The 13,484-nt window shown below is 33.6% G+C and overlaps 1 protein-coding gene across 2 annotated transcripts in view; it reads left to right on the top strand.

Moving 5' to 3' along the window:
* LOC136031375 (bis(5'-nucleosyl)-tetraphosphatase [asymmetrical]-like) overlaps positions 1-13,484 on the top strand; it is a 39,465-nt gene that overhangs the window by 12,753 nt on the left and 13,228 nt on the right. Inside the window, exons 1-2 of one of the 2 annotated variants that reach the window (XM_065710886.1) lie at positions 3,138-3,255; positions 9,268-9,421. In XM_065710886.1, coding sequence (XP_065566958.1) covers positions 9,304-9,421 — 118 coding nt within the window. In that variant the 5' untranslated portion in view covers positions 3,138-3,255; positions 9,268-9,303. Of the gene's footprint in view, positions 1-3,137; positions 3,256-9,267; positions 9,422-13,484 lie in introns of those variants that run through there. The other variant, XM_065710884.1, reaches the window with a different exon arrangement.

Here is a 13,484-nt window from a genome sequence, read left to right as displayed (position 1 = left end):
AGCTGTCCTGTACCCATAAACACAGTTATTAAACTTTTCAATCCTGATGAACTTAACGCATATCTTGATAGTTTTATCTGATGCAATTAGTGGCTATAAGGGTACCAGGGGGTGAAAAGGGTACGATTGGGAAGCTGATCCCCTCCCCATTAATGCCAGACATACAAAAGCTTTATTGGCACTGTTTCTACAGCTCAGTGGCCAAACAATAATGGATTAAAACTGTACCCTTAGCGTCGGATTTTTCAAGCTAAATATCATGGAAACAATTCCATGAAACACCATGGAAAGGGGGGAAATTAATGCCAGGTTTTTCTTCACATTCAATTGGACTATCTATCTTGGCTTTTTCTACAATTAGCCATGACTTGATGCCCACAACTATTCCATTTTAATTCAAAAATCAATGGACTCGTCAGCACAGTCAATTGCATTTCATTAATAGTTACGTGATTGATTCAAATTAGTCTCTTTTGATTTTCCTGCTGAATGTTTCAGTCCAATTGAGGACTGAAATATCTCAAGATGAGCATTTTTTGAATACTTTTTGGTGATCGGGATAAAATTCGGTGCCGTTTTTGTATATCAGTAACAAAAAGTAGAAAATTATTTAAAACTGAATCACTATTGTTTTCTTTGCAATTTGGAAACGAAAAAATTCATTCATGTCCAACTCTTAAATAATGCGGAGCTAGTTACCATAAGTCAAAATCTGAATCCCCGTGTAAGAGCATTTTTTTTTGTGTAAGCTGTAAAGCTTCAGGCCATACGTGCTACAGCATTAACCGGCTTAAAAACTGCAAATCCGTGAGCCAATGACTCACTGTGATAAATTTTCTATCTTGGAACGTAAATTGTTCTTTCGCGAATAAACTACCAGTGTTAACCACGCTACTTGCGAAGTATGACGTTATGCGCGCACAAGAGCATTTTTTGACAAAGTATAGCAAAAATCTAATGAGATTAGATGGTGCAACATCTTACTGCGTTCCCGAAAAAAGACTTAATACTAGAGGAAGGCCCCCCGGAAGTCTAGGAATTTTGTGGTGTCGTCACTTAGGTCTAGTCTACTTTAGACAAGTGATTGTCATTTAGCCACTAGAGTTGAGATTTGTGTCTTAATTATATTACGATAATGATGTGTCTGAAGGTCTTTTTGCCCTGTCATGTGAAAGATTAGGATTCTATTTAGAAGATCTAGGTCTTCAATATGCAATTCTAGGGGATTCTAGTTGTGATTTAAGTGAAGTAGGTTCCAAACTATCTCTGAGGGCTAATCTGATTAAAAACCTTTTTGGTGATTCTTTTTATGTTGTTGATAAAGAATCTATTTTTAGTTATATACATACATCATTCCATACATCGATTCTGGATCATGTTGTAACTTCCTCTGGTTTTGTTATTAATCGAATGAAAGTCCCGTGCAAATTCCAACTTTCGGATCATCTTTCAATAGCTTCTTCTTTTCAAATAGAAAAGTTGGTTCCTCATCCATCGTAATATCTGAGTCTCTCAATTTGTTCGCGATAGGTCAAAAGTTAACTCGGAATTATTTATGCTTTCGTCAGACTTTATTCTGGACAAGATACGTATTCCCTCCCTTCTTTTACATAATTCATTTCATCCTCCTGACATTGAAATACAGCTATGTATGGATGTTTATTCTGCGGAAATTTATTCATGCTCTTCGATTTGCGGAAGATTGTTCCCAGCTGGTCTTCAAATCCTGAACTTATTTCTTCCTGCCACCGTGCAAAACTTTGTTTCTCATAATAAAAAGGCTGTAGTCGTCCGAAAAGTGATATCCTAAATGATCTGCGAGTCCGTACAAAAAAAATGTTTTCAAGAGCTCTCGCAACTCATAAGAAAAATCTGATAAATATAATTCTGCTTTGGCAAGGTTAGACCGGAATTATCTTTTCAGAATTGTTTCACAAATACAGGTTGATGCTGCTTCTGCTTCAAATGATGAATGGTATTCATACTATGAATCCGAATTTTCTTCACCGGATCCTGAGCTTGAGCAACTTTACAAAGCAAAGCTCGAAGAAATGTAGGCTGCTTGAATAGGATTTTTCTTGGTATGATTTATAAGATTTATTTTGACCAAAAAGGAACAATGAGTCAAACTTTGTACTCACTGGTAAAATAAAAAGGACACTCTTACTGTTTAGCAATTGATTAGCACCTGGATTGTCCATCGTATGGATATCAAAGACCTTCAGCATTTCTTCCGTATTATACACTAAACCATCTTTCAGGTCTTCAGTTAATAGTTCAATTGGGATATTATACATTACTATTCGGATAATATTATTTTAGAGTCGGAGTCAACAATTCAGAAGTAACTGGTGTTTTACCAATTCTATGTTGGTTGAGAGCTTAGAAGGCATCCTTTCTGTCTTGGAGCATAACTGTAAAAGAGCCATCTCTATTAATATTCACAATGAAACTAAATATTTAAGATTCGAATAGACTTATTATAATGTTAGTGATATTTTCGTAGCAAACACTTGGTCTTTTATGTTGAGGTGAAAAGGATGATGGGTTTGTTTTTCAATTCCATAGCTGTAACCCTGTTAGGGATTTCTGTTATTTTAGGAGGGCTTGTGGAGGTTTTTTTTTTGTGTTTCTGCTTTCTAATAACTGTCTGAAAGTCATCGTTCAGCTTGGAATCAGTTTTGGGGTTTGGGAACTCTAAGACTACTTGTGTAGTGTCTGGCTGTCATTGCTAGAGATTAGAGATACAGCAATGGCAATGGCAGGTAAGGGGATGTCAGATTCTCTATACCAGCTTAATGTTTGACCCCCATCTCTGAGGGGGTTTAGAAGAGCTATGATAGATACAGTTAAGGAAAAAAAAGTCCTACCCACAATAAACTTTAAGGAAAAAACAATAATATACTTCCCGAAAAATGATAATAAAGACTTAATTCCTACCACTGAGAATAAAAAAGGATACAAATAATATAAGTTTCTCCCCCAAAAATCCAGGTTGTTTCATAATCACTTTTTCATGCTTAACACAGTTGATTGTGTTGGATTCATCTTGATCCACAAGCGGCGAAAATGTCTTTACCTATTTTGGGCTCTACCGTTGCCTTTTTGGCGGCATTGTTTAACTTTCAGAGATGTAATATCAAGGTAGGGCTGTCGCTTGAAATTCAAAATCATAAAAAACGTGGGTATAGTTGAAACTAGCCTAAGAAGAATTAATTCCAGCAACTGTAGCATCAGCTATTCAAAATTCAACTGGTTTGAAATTATTTATTTACTATTTTATATTTATTTACTTTGAAATTGATTTTTAACACTAATGGGGCATTAATGGCCCATCATGCACTTCAGGAACTCCTTCTCATCACTCTATCCTTGGTTTTATTTCAGTTTTGACAGAATCAAACTAAATCTGATGTGTTTTTTTTAACATCATCATCATGTTCAAAACATCATTTCACCTAAAGTTTGGTGTTAAAGTAGAATTACTCCTCTCCAGAATGAAACAGAGTAAAGGTGAAGACTAGGGGTTAAATATTACCTTGAGATTGTTTTGCTACTTGTCTGACTTACATATCCCTAACAGTGAGCTCTGCAAAGAATGTGGTTCTATCGTAGTATAAAGAGCAATTATAAGAGAAAGATTGAGATAGGCTAGTCAGGACATGTTCTCCAAATGAAGGATGGGAAGTTGTTGAAAAGCACTCCCCTATCCATTATAGAAAATTTTGTACTTAACATGAATCACTGCCATAAGCAAGTACTCAACCAAAGAAAGCAGCAAGTAGCCTAGGGGTAAATCAAGATTTCTCTGCTCTTATAACAAACATTGACCAACTGATAAACAGAATTGATAATCTGAAATCTTTGCAAATGATTTTGATGTAATATGGTATAAGTGTAGGGTTAGTCCACTACATGAGGAAACATATTAAGAAAACAATTCTTACATCATAATAGGCTATACAGACTAATCCTAGACTAGCCTACCCCAGCCAATCTGGTTTCTGAGCTGACATGGGCTGTATTGACCTGCTCTTCACTTTGTGACAGATTTATGAGCCCTGAGCCAAGCATCAACAAATCATCATTGCTGTCTGTGTTGACTTCATTACAGCCTTTGATATAGTCATCTGGGGAGGGATTCTAATGGCAATAGAAGAGGACTATGTCCCACCTAAGATCATACATCTCATTCAGGCTTACTATCAACAAACACAAGTCTGCATCCAGTTCAACTGAGAACTTTTCTGGCCATTTGATATTGTCTTTAGTGTGAGGCAAGGGTGTTTATTCTCTCCTAGACTATTCAACTTTGTTGTCAATTGGGTAATAAAAAAGGCAAGGCTAAACTTCAAAGGAGTCAAGGCTAGCCTTGGTTTCAGTATTACTGACCTGGGTCATGCTGATAATGTTGCTCTTCTTGGCAAAGTCTAGAAAATGCTTATGAAAGTCTCCAAAGTTGCTACCCCAGTTTATTCAAAAGAAAGAAAAGCTCTGAATTTACAATGCCCTAGACTGGTTGGTCTTACTATACAGCTGTGAGACCTGGCCCACTGAGGCACACACCTCAACAGTTTTGAACACAGATGCCTGAGGAGCATACTGGAGGTGCATCTGAGCAGGCAAATCACAAATATAATCATCTGTCAATGATTTGACTAGAAGTACAACATTACATCTATCATTTGATGCTGCCACTTGTCCTGGTTTGGCCATGTTTGCTGAAGACTGGCCAAGATTTTTACTGTCATTCTGGAGGTTTAATGATTTGCTGACATGCTCAGTATCACCAAGGATCACTATAATATTCCCTTTATCACCTTTGGTAATTATGATATTAGTATCTTTCTTGAAATCTGTAAGGACCTTTGTTTCATCTTTTGTTAGATTCTCCTCAATATGTTTCTTTTTGGACAAACCTTTTCTGAGGGTACTAGAAACCAAGCTTCTGGTATCTTGTGGATCAAAATTGATTGTTTTCTTGTTTAGAGTTATAGTTGACTATACACTGGAGAGGATTTCTTCTACTGGTATATGTTTGGGGGGATAGAAAATTTCTATACTTCTGAAAGAATGTCTAATTTCTTTTGATCAAATGTTTGTTGAATTAAATTGATGACTGCTGGACCTGGTGACACTCTATGAGTACATATAACCCTTGTAGAAAACTCCTCAAATGTAAGTATTTCTAGCTTATCTACATGTACTTTCCTGGTTATTGAAAAACAAACTTAGAATCTTTGTCATAGCTTAGGTAAGCTTATTACCATCTACCATTAGATGGTAAGCCTCAGAGCATACATAGGGGACTTTCCAAGGAAAATTCTCCACTGAGGTAACAGGGATTCCCAGTATGATTTTAAAATCAACGGAAATTAAATTTAAAAATTCAAAAAAAATTAAGAGAATTTTCCAGGGATAATTTTCAGCAAGGGGGAAATTCTCCAGGGAGGACTTTCCAGGAAGAATAATTTAAATAGAAGAATTTTTCATAAAATATTTTCTGCGGGAGGATTTTTTTTTGTGTGGGAGGGATTTTCCACAGAGGGGGAATGCAGGTTTCCCAGGATGATTTGAAAAATAATAAGAAATTAAATATTAAAAAAACAAGTTTTTCAAACTGAAAGTAAGGGGCAGCATCAAAACTTAAAAAAAATAGAAATTATTATGTATATATGGAGGGCTATCCCTTCCTCAGTCTCTTGCTTTATGTGATGAAGTATGACTTTTTGTCAATTCTTTAAGAATTGCTACTGAAACATTGAGCCATAGAGTTGGAATAATAAGCTTTTTTAAAGCTCTTAAAAAACTTTAGCATTAATAGCAAAGGTTGAGGAAGAGGCAGTTTCCCTCATATTTAAAATAATTTCTGTTTTCTTTTTGAGTTATAATGTTGCATGTTACTTTCAGTTGAAAAAACTGTTTTTTTTAAATTTAATTCATCAAATCAACCTAGTATCTGTTAATCCAGGTTTCTTATGGGGAACATCATTGGTCACCTCCTAAAGGTATAAAGTTGTATATGTCTGTTCTGTTCTCTTTTCTTCTTTTTTAGTGAAGTCCACATAGTAAGTTTTCAAATCCAAACATTTTGTGAAGTATAAATTGACAATGTTCCCCTGCAGTCTGCTGGGATGCCTGTGTTTAGAGTGATATCAAATAAAACTTATTATCAGTTAATATCAAATAAAACTGTATCAGTTATGCAGGCTTAATGTGGTGGTCACCTCCAAAAGGTATACAAAATCTGTATGTTCCTGTTCTGAGCTCTTTTTTCTTTGTTTTTGGTAAAGCCCACATAATGAGTTTTCAAATTACAACACTTTTGTGAAGTATAAATGAACATATTCCTCTCTATGCTGCTGTGATGATCTATTTTATGATGTAAATGAAATTCAGTATCTGTTAATCCAGGTTCTCAATGGAGAACATGACTGGTCATCTTGAAATGGTGTGAAAATCTATATTTTCCTGTTTTAGGCTCTTTTTACTTCTTTTTTTGTAAAGCCCACATAATGAGTTTTCAAATTACAGCACTTTCGCAAAGCATAAATGAACAATGTTCCTCTGTATGCTGCTGTGATGATCTATTTTATGTTGTAAATGAGATTCAGTATCTGTTAATCCAGGTTCTCAATTGAGAACATGATTGGTCATCTGGAAACGGTAGGAAAATCCGTATTTTCCTATTTTAGGCTCTTTTTTCTTCTCTTTTAGTAAAGCCCACATAATAAGTTTTCATATTACAACACTTTCATGAAGTATAAATGAATAATGTTCCACTGCATGCTGTTGTGATGCTCTAATTTAGGGTGATATAAAATGAGATTCAGTTTCTATTAATGCAGGGTCTGTATGGGGAATATGATTGGTCATATCCAAAAAGTATGAAAATATGTGTGTTGGTGTTCTGACCTCTTTCTTCTTTTTTTTGGCAAAGCCTTAAAAATAAGTTTTCAAATTGCATGCACTTTGGTAAAAGTATAAATGAAGAATGTTCCACTGCATGCTGTTGTGATGCTCTAGTTTAGAATGATAGGAAATGGGGTTCAATAGCTTGTCCCCTGAGAGTGGTTTTGTTGTAACTAAGGTTTTCAAAATTCTGAGAAAAACAACTTTGAAAATTACACCTTTGCTGGAACTTACACAGTACAACCGATTTTCTTTGCAAATACACAAAAAAAGAGAAAAATAACTAGGAGTGTTTCCCAAATATGAGATGAAAAAGATGAAGTTTTCATTGTCAAAACTTGAAATGGAACACAGATGCGATAATCCAACCTTACCAAAATTTTAGTATTTTAGATGCAACAAAATGGTGTGGGCTACCTATTCTTTTCACCATGAAGGTACAATAAACGAGTTCTGATGCAGCAATACTATTTGAAAAAGTATAAAAATTAAAAAAACACATCAGAAACGTTCATTTTTCTTGAGTTTCTTTGCTGGCCGACATTTTGCTTCAATGGAATCCTCCTCTGGACATGGATCTCGCACAGATGAAGAGGCTTCCAAACGTTCAGTAGCCCCCTTGACCTTGCAATACTGTTCAATTTTGGTTTCAAAATACTTCTGGTCTTGGTTGGGGATGAACTTCAGGAGACACTTGACATCTTTGATTTTTGTATCAGGTAGATCAATATTTTTGCCACAAAGTTTGGGCAAAACAAGACGTTCAACAACACGAACAGCCAAAATGTTGGGACACTGTTTAACCAAAGTACATTCTTGTGATATAGTAGCCATTTGCAAGCCTCCAGAGAAGGAAGTTTTGGCCCAAACTCTCTTTAGCGTTATCATGACAGAACTCAAGTTGTTTTACTTCTGAATACAGTACCAATTAGTACTTCTACAACTTTCCTGGCTTTTGCAAGTCAAAGAACTTTGACTGGCTCATTTGTAGGATATTCAAAGGATGTGTCTTTCTTACTTTCAGTAACTTCCTCATCAGACCTAGTAGAGAAAATAAATCAAGGTGCTTTAGCCCCTGCTCAATAGCGCTATGTACAACATCAACCTCCTGTATAGTTGAATGACCTGGTTCACAAAACTTCATAACCACTTTTTCTAAGCGTGACAATTTTCTTAAAGCATCTTGAATGGCAAAGCTTATAATTGAGTTTCGGTTCTGGGACACGTAGGAGTCCGACCAAGCAATTAACTGACAGATATCAGGGTAAGTATCAATAACTTTTTCCAGTATGGCCACTAGTCCACTAGCTATTTCGTTTGCTCCATGTCCAGCCTCGAACTCGGACGAAATGCAACAGTATACCTGTTTGATTTTCTTACTGTTTCAGACTGTTTGAAAAACTTACTGTTTCATTATAAATCCATTTTTTAATGTTATATAATCCACCAGCACCAATTTTCAGCAATTAAGTTGGATAAACAAATTTTATTTTGCCGTTTTCTTCTTCCTTGACGCCGAATTTTCAGTTAAAGTATGTGTTTTCGGTCATTTTTGACGAATTAATGCTACATTTCCTCAGCGCCAAAATTATTTATATTTAGGTTAGGTTAGTTAGGTGAGGTCAAAAAGTGTTTAAATTTGAATTTGCAATAGAAGCGATTATTAGATTTATAAAGAACATAAAAAAAGCATCAAGTGGTATGTTCACTTTATTTGCAAGTCAATAATATGTCCATTATATTTTTTAGTCAATAATATGAACTGCAAAAAAATTTACTGACAGACTGCTGCATTACAAGCAAGCACTACCAAAATGCGATCATAGCTAAGATTTCTTATGACAACTGATACGCAACAAAAATCATAACTTATCAGGTATTTGATCATATCAAACTATGCTCTATATATGTACAATGTATCATAGGATATATATAATGTATAATATAATATATTATATTCTTTGAACAAAAGATTAGTCAACTCCACAAAAATGAGGTACCCGGATTCCTGTAAATATTGTGCAGTTTGTGCAGATATAAATAATGTCCGTTTGTGTCTCATTGTGAAACGTTTACCAAATCTTTTCGTCTTCAAAAGTGCAAGTCGACAGAGTTCCGACAAAAATGCCCACGTAATTTTCCCGTATGAGAATCGACGGAATCGGATATAGCAAAAAATTTCACATTAGATGTCAATCTTAACTCCACTTCCCAAAAAAAGTTGCAGATACGACAGAATCGCTCTCAGGGGACAATCTGTTAATGCAGACTTTGTGTTGGGAACATTATTGGCCCCCTCCAAAAGTTATAAAATCTGTATGTTCCTGTTCTGAGTTCTTTTTTCCTATTTTTTAGTAAAACCTACATAGCAAGTACTTCTGTGAAGCATAAATGAACAATGTTCCTCTGCGTGCTGCTGGGACGCTCTTGTTTAGGGTGATATCAAACGAGATTCAGTATCTGTTGATGCAGGCTTCAGATGGGGAACATCATTGGTCACCTCCAAAAGGTAGAAAAAATCTTTCTAGATTAATACTTCAATGTAGCAACAATGTCCATGTTCAAAGTTGTACTGGTGCTTTAATCTTTTCAATATTTGCTAGCAGATATAACTCGAGGAGGGGGGGGGGACGAAATTGGCTAAAATCAGTTTAGCTATTTTTTAAAGATTTAGTTTAGGTCTAATGAGCAAAGTTGTAATTTGCGAGAATCAATATGCATATTTTTAAAAGAGTTGTTTTTAAATCTTCACATTGAAATTACCTTATCCTACAGTGCACATGTTGAAGTTTAATATTCTTCCTTTTCATCTATTTGGTGGATTTTATTGCATGAAAGCAATTTGTAATTTGGCTCATTGAAGAAATAATAGCCTTCCTACAAATTTTAATTTGTAGTTGATAGTAAAAATGCTTTTTAAGAAGAAGCTTGTAATAATGAAATTATTATGAGCAGGATTGTTTTTATTTTAATGCAAAAAGTGTAATTATTATGTTGACTAGAAGTTGTAACTATTAGAAAGTTCTGAAAAGAGGGTCTTGTGAAAAGAAAAGACATCTTATGAAAAGAAAGTAATCTGGTAGAATTTAAAGTCTTGCTAAGCTAGTTAATTTTATATCCTACTTTAAAAATTAAAATTTCTATGAGAATATATATATATATATATATATATATATATATATATATATATATATATATATATATATATATATATATATATATAATATATATAATATATATATATATATATATATATATATATATATATATATATATATATATATATATATATATATATATATATATATATATATATATATAATATATATATATATATATATATACTAGCTGTTGGGGTGGCGCTTCGCGCCACCCCAACACCTAGTTGGTGGGGGCGCTTCGCGCCCCCCCCAAGCCCCCCCGCGCGCGTAAGTCGTTACGCGCCATAATAGTTACGCGCCATTGTAGTTGTGTCCCTATGTCCCACCTGTGAATATAGATAGATATATATATATATGGTTTTAACTACGTAAAACTTGCGAATATACAACATTCTTTGCTGTCCCATTGTCTTTGCATATAAATAGATTGTCAGGTTTACCGACTCTTGAACATGCAACATATAATGGTCCATGGGAAAACAATCTGTATTCAGATCTATACCTCATGATTCTAATGATTGCCCTTGAGCTTTGTTGATGGTGATTGCTAATCGACCATTCCCTGTCCCGGTGTCCCGGTCGTCATTTACATCCCCCTGTTTCCCCCGGTGTCCCCGTTGTAGTTGTGTCCCTGTGTCCCGGTCGTCATTTATATTCCCTGTGTCCCGGTCGTCATTTGTATCCCGGTGTCCCGGTCTGTATATACATTCGTTTTTTAGTTTTGTTTTTCTCCTTTATTTTTTTCCTTTTTTTTTCTTTTTTAGCTTATTTAGATTTTTAGATTTTTTAGTTTTTTTATTAGTTTTTAGTTTTTTTTTTTCTTTTTAGTTTTTTTGTCCCGGTCGTCATTTATATCCCCCTGTTTCCCCCGGTGTCCCCGTTGTAGTTGTGTCCCTGTGTCCCGGTCGTCATTTATATTCCCTGTGTCCCGGTCTTATTTTTCAGTTTTTTCCTTTTTTTTAGTTTTTTTTTATTTTTTATTTTTTTAGTTTTTTACCTTTTTTTAGTTTTTTTAGGTTTTTTAGTTTTTTTAGTTTTTTAGCTTTTTTACTTTTTTATTAGTTTTTAGTTTTTTTGTAGTTTTTGCCTTTTTTTAGTTTTTTCAGTTTTTTTTTAGTTTTTTATTGGTTTTTACCTTTATTTTAGCTTATTTTTCAGTTTTTTCCTTTTTTTTAGTTTTTTTTAGTTTTTAGTTTTTTTAGTTTTTTACCTTTTTTTAGTTTTTTTAGTTTTTTTAGTTTTTAGCTTTTTTATTTTTTTTATTAGTTTTTAGTTTTTTTTGTAGTTTTTGCCTTTTTTTTAGTTTTTTTAGTTTTTTAGCTTTTTTATTAGTTTTTAGTTTTTTTTGTAGTTTTTGCCTTTTTTTAGTTTTTTTAGTTTTTTAGCTTTTTTATTTTTTTTATTAGTTTTTAGTTTTTTTTGTAGTTTTTGCCTTTTTTTAGTTTTTTCAGTTTTGACGTCACCTGATCCAGTTTTTTCAGGTGACGTCACCTGATCCACGATCCACAGATCCACAGACAACTTATTTTTATATATATAGATAGTTTTTTTTTTTTTTCTTATGTCCTGGTCGTCATTTATACTCCCTGTGTCCCGGTGCTTTGTTGATTGCTAATCGAACATTCCTTTTGTCCTGGTCGCTTTCTCTTTGAGTGTCGTCATTTATTAGTTTTTTCCTTTTTTTCTTTTTAGTTTTTTATTGGTTTTTACCTTTATTTTAGTTTATTTTTCGGTTTTTTCCTTTTTTTTAGTTTTTTTTTATTTTTTATTTTTTTTTAGTTTTTTACCTTTTTTTAGTTTTTTTAGTTTTTTAGCTTTTTTACTTTTTTTATTAGTTTTTAGTTTTTTTTTTGTAGTTTTTGCCTTTTTTTAGTTTTTTCAGTTTTTTTTTAGTTTTTTATTGGTTTTTACCTTTATAGTTTTTTTAGTTTTTTAGCTTTTTTTTTTTTATTAGTTTTTAGTTTTTTTTGTAGTTTTTGCCTTTTTTTAGTTTTTTCAGTTTTGACGTCACCTGATCCAGTTTTTTCAGGTGACGTCACCTGATCCATCCACACATCCACAGACAGACAACTTATTTTTATATATATAGATATATATATATATATATATATATATATATATATATATATATATATATATATATATATATATATATATATATATATATACAGAAAAAATTATTTAGACCAGAAACACAAAAAAAAGGCTTAATTAGGAGAGAAAGCATTAATAAAAGCAAATTATCTTTCTTGTCCTGTTTGTGGATCTACATGTGCTTTGTGTTTGTGCCAGGTTTTGTTCAAAGGTAATATAAAGGTAGTAAATATATCAGTATCCTAAAACAAAAAGAGTGTAAAAAAATATAGCATGTCCTGTGCAGCATTACTATTCAGTGCTAAATTGGTATTAGAGCAAACAAGGTAGGGTAGAGGAGGAAAGCAATCTAGTGACCTTTATTTCTATTTCAATAAACTTTTGTCTTTTAGAATTATCTCTTTGAGGATTTGGTGTCCAAGTTGTGTCTCTCTTCTAGACTCTAGATTTCCAGAAAACAATTCTGAAAAGTTGACCTTAAAATCACTCTTACAATTCATTTTTTGATTTAAATGGAATTTTCAGTGTTAATCAAATTTTTTGAAATTCTGTAACCATGTAAGGGTTAGAACCTAAAGTTGTAATCTGATTCATAGGTGGAATTATAAGATGGTGTTGTCTGTAGTCTTGGTTTGAGTGCATTTATTAGAACCAGTTTTTTTTTATGAAAGTCAAGATTCGGTGAGAAGTAAGTTATAAGTGCCCTATTTATCAATCAATCAATCATTTCGAGTTTCAGTCAGTTATGCCTTTCGAGTTTATTGGCCCAATTGTGTCATGAGGGTGGGAAGGAGGGGGGCTTTAAATTGTCACTTGTATATTGACCAGAATAGTCAGTTAGGTCTCAATCAAAATTGGGTAAAAGTAAGCTGGGTCATAGTTATCCCTTCTATTGGTCTGTGACCAATGTTAACTCTCTGGGTGATCAGGTCAGGAAGTTCTTTTCACGGGGACAATCCATCTGAGGTGTTGTTAAATATTGACCAAACTCGGCTGGTTGCTAAAGTAAGCGTCCTAGTTAGGCTTATTGGGGGTCTAGGCCCAATTCGAAAACGTTGGGAGAAGAGAAGAAGTTGGGCTGGTTTCTTGTCATCACAACATTTTTCAGAGTATATGGGTGGATTTCAACTGAAGATAAGATAATTTTAAGATAAGATAATTTTATTGAATGTAGTACATTTTTGCTGCACCTGCTATGAAAACCCCTAAGGGCTTGTTGGCAGCAGGTCGGAGTCTTCTACTCGGGATATTCTAAACAACACTTTTTTATGTTATTATACTTGCTAATATATACTAAATGCACATATTTACAACGAC

The sequence above is a fragment of the Artemia franciscana genome, chromosome 9, assembly GCF_032884065.1.
Source record: "Artemia franciscana chromosome 9, ASM3288406v1, whole genome shotgun sequence".
NCBI classification, from domain to species: domain Eukaryota; kingdom Metazoa; phylum Arthropoda; class Branchiopoda; order Anostraca; family Artemiidae; genus Artemia; species Artemia franciscana.
Note: the sequence above shows the minus strand (reverse complement) of the source record. Positions and strands in the feature narration are given on the sequence as shown.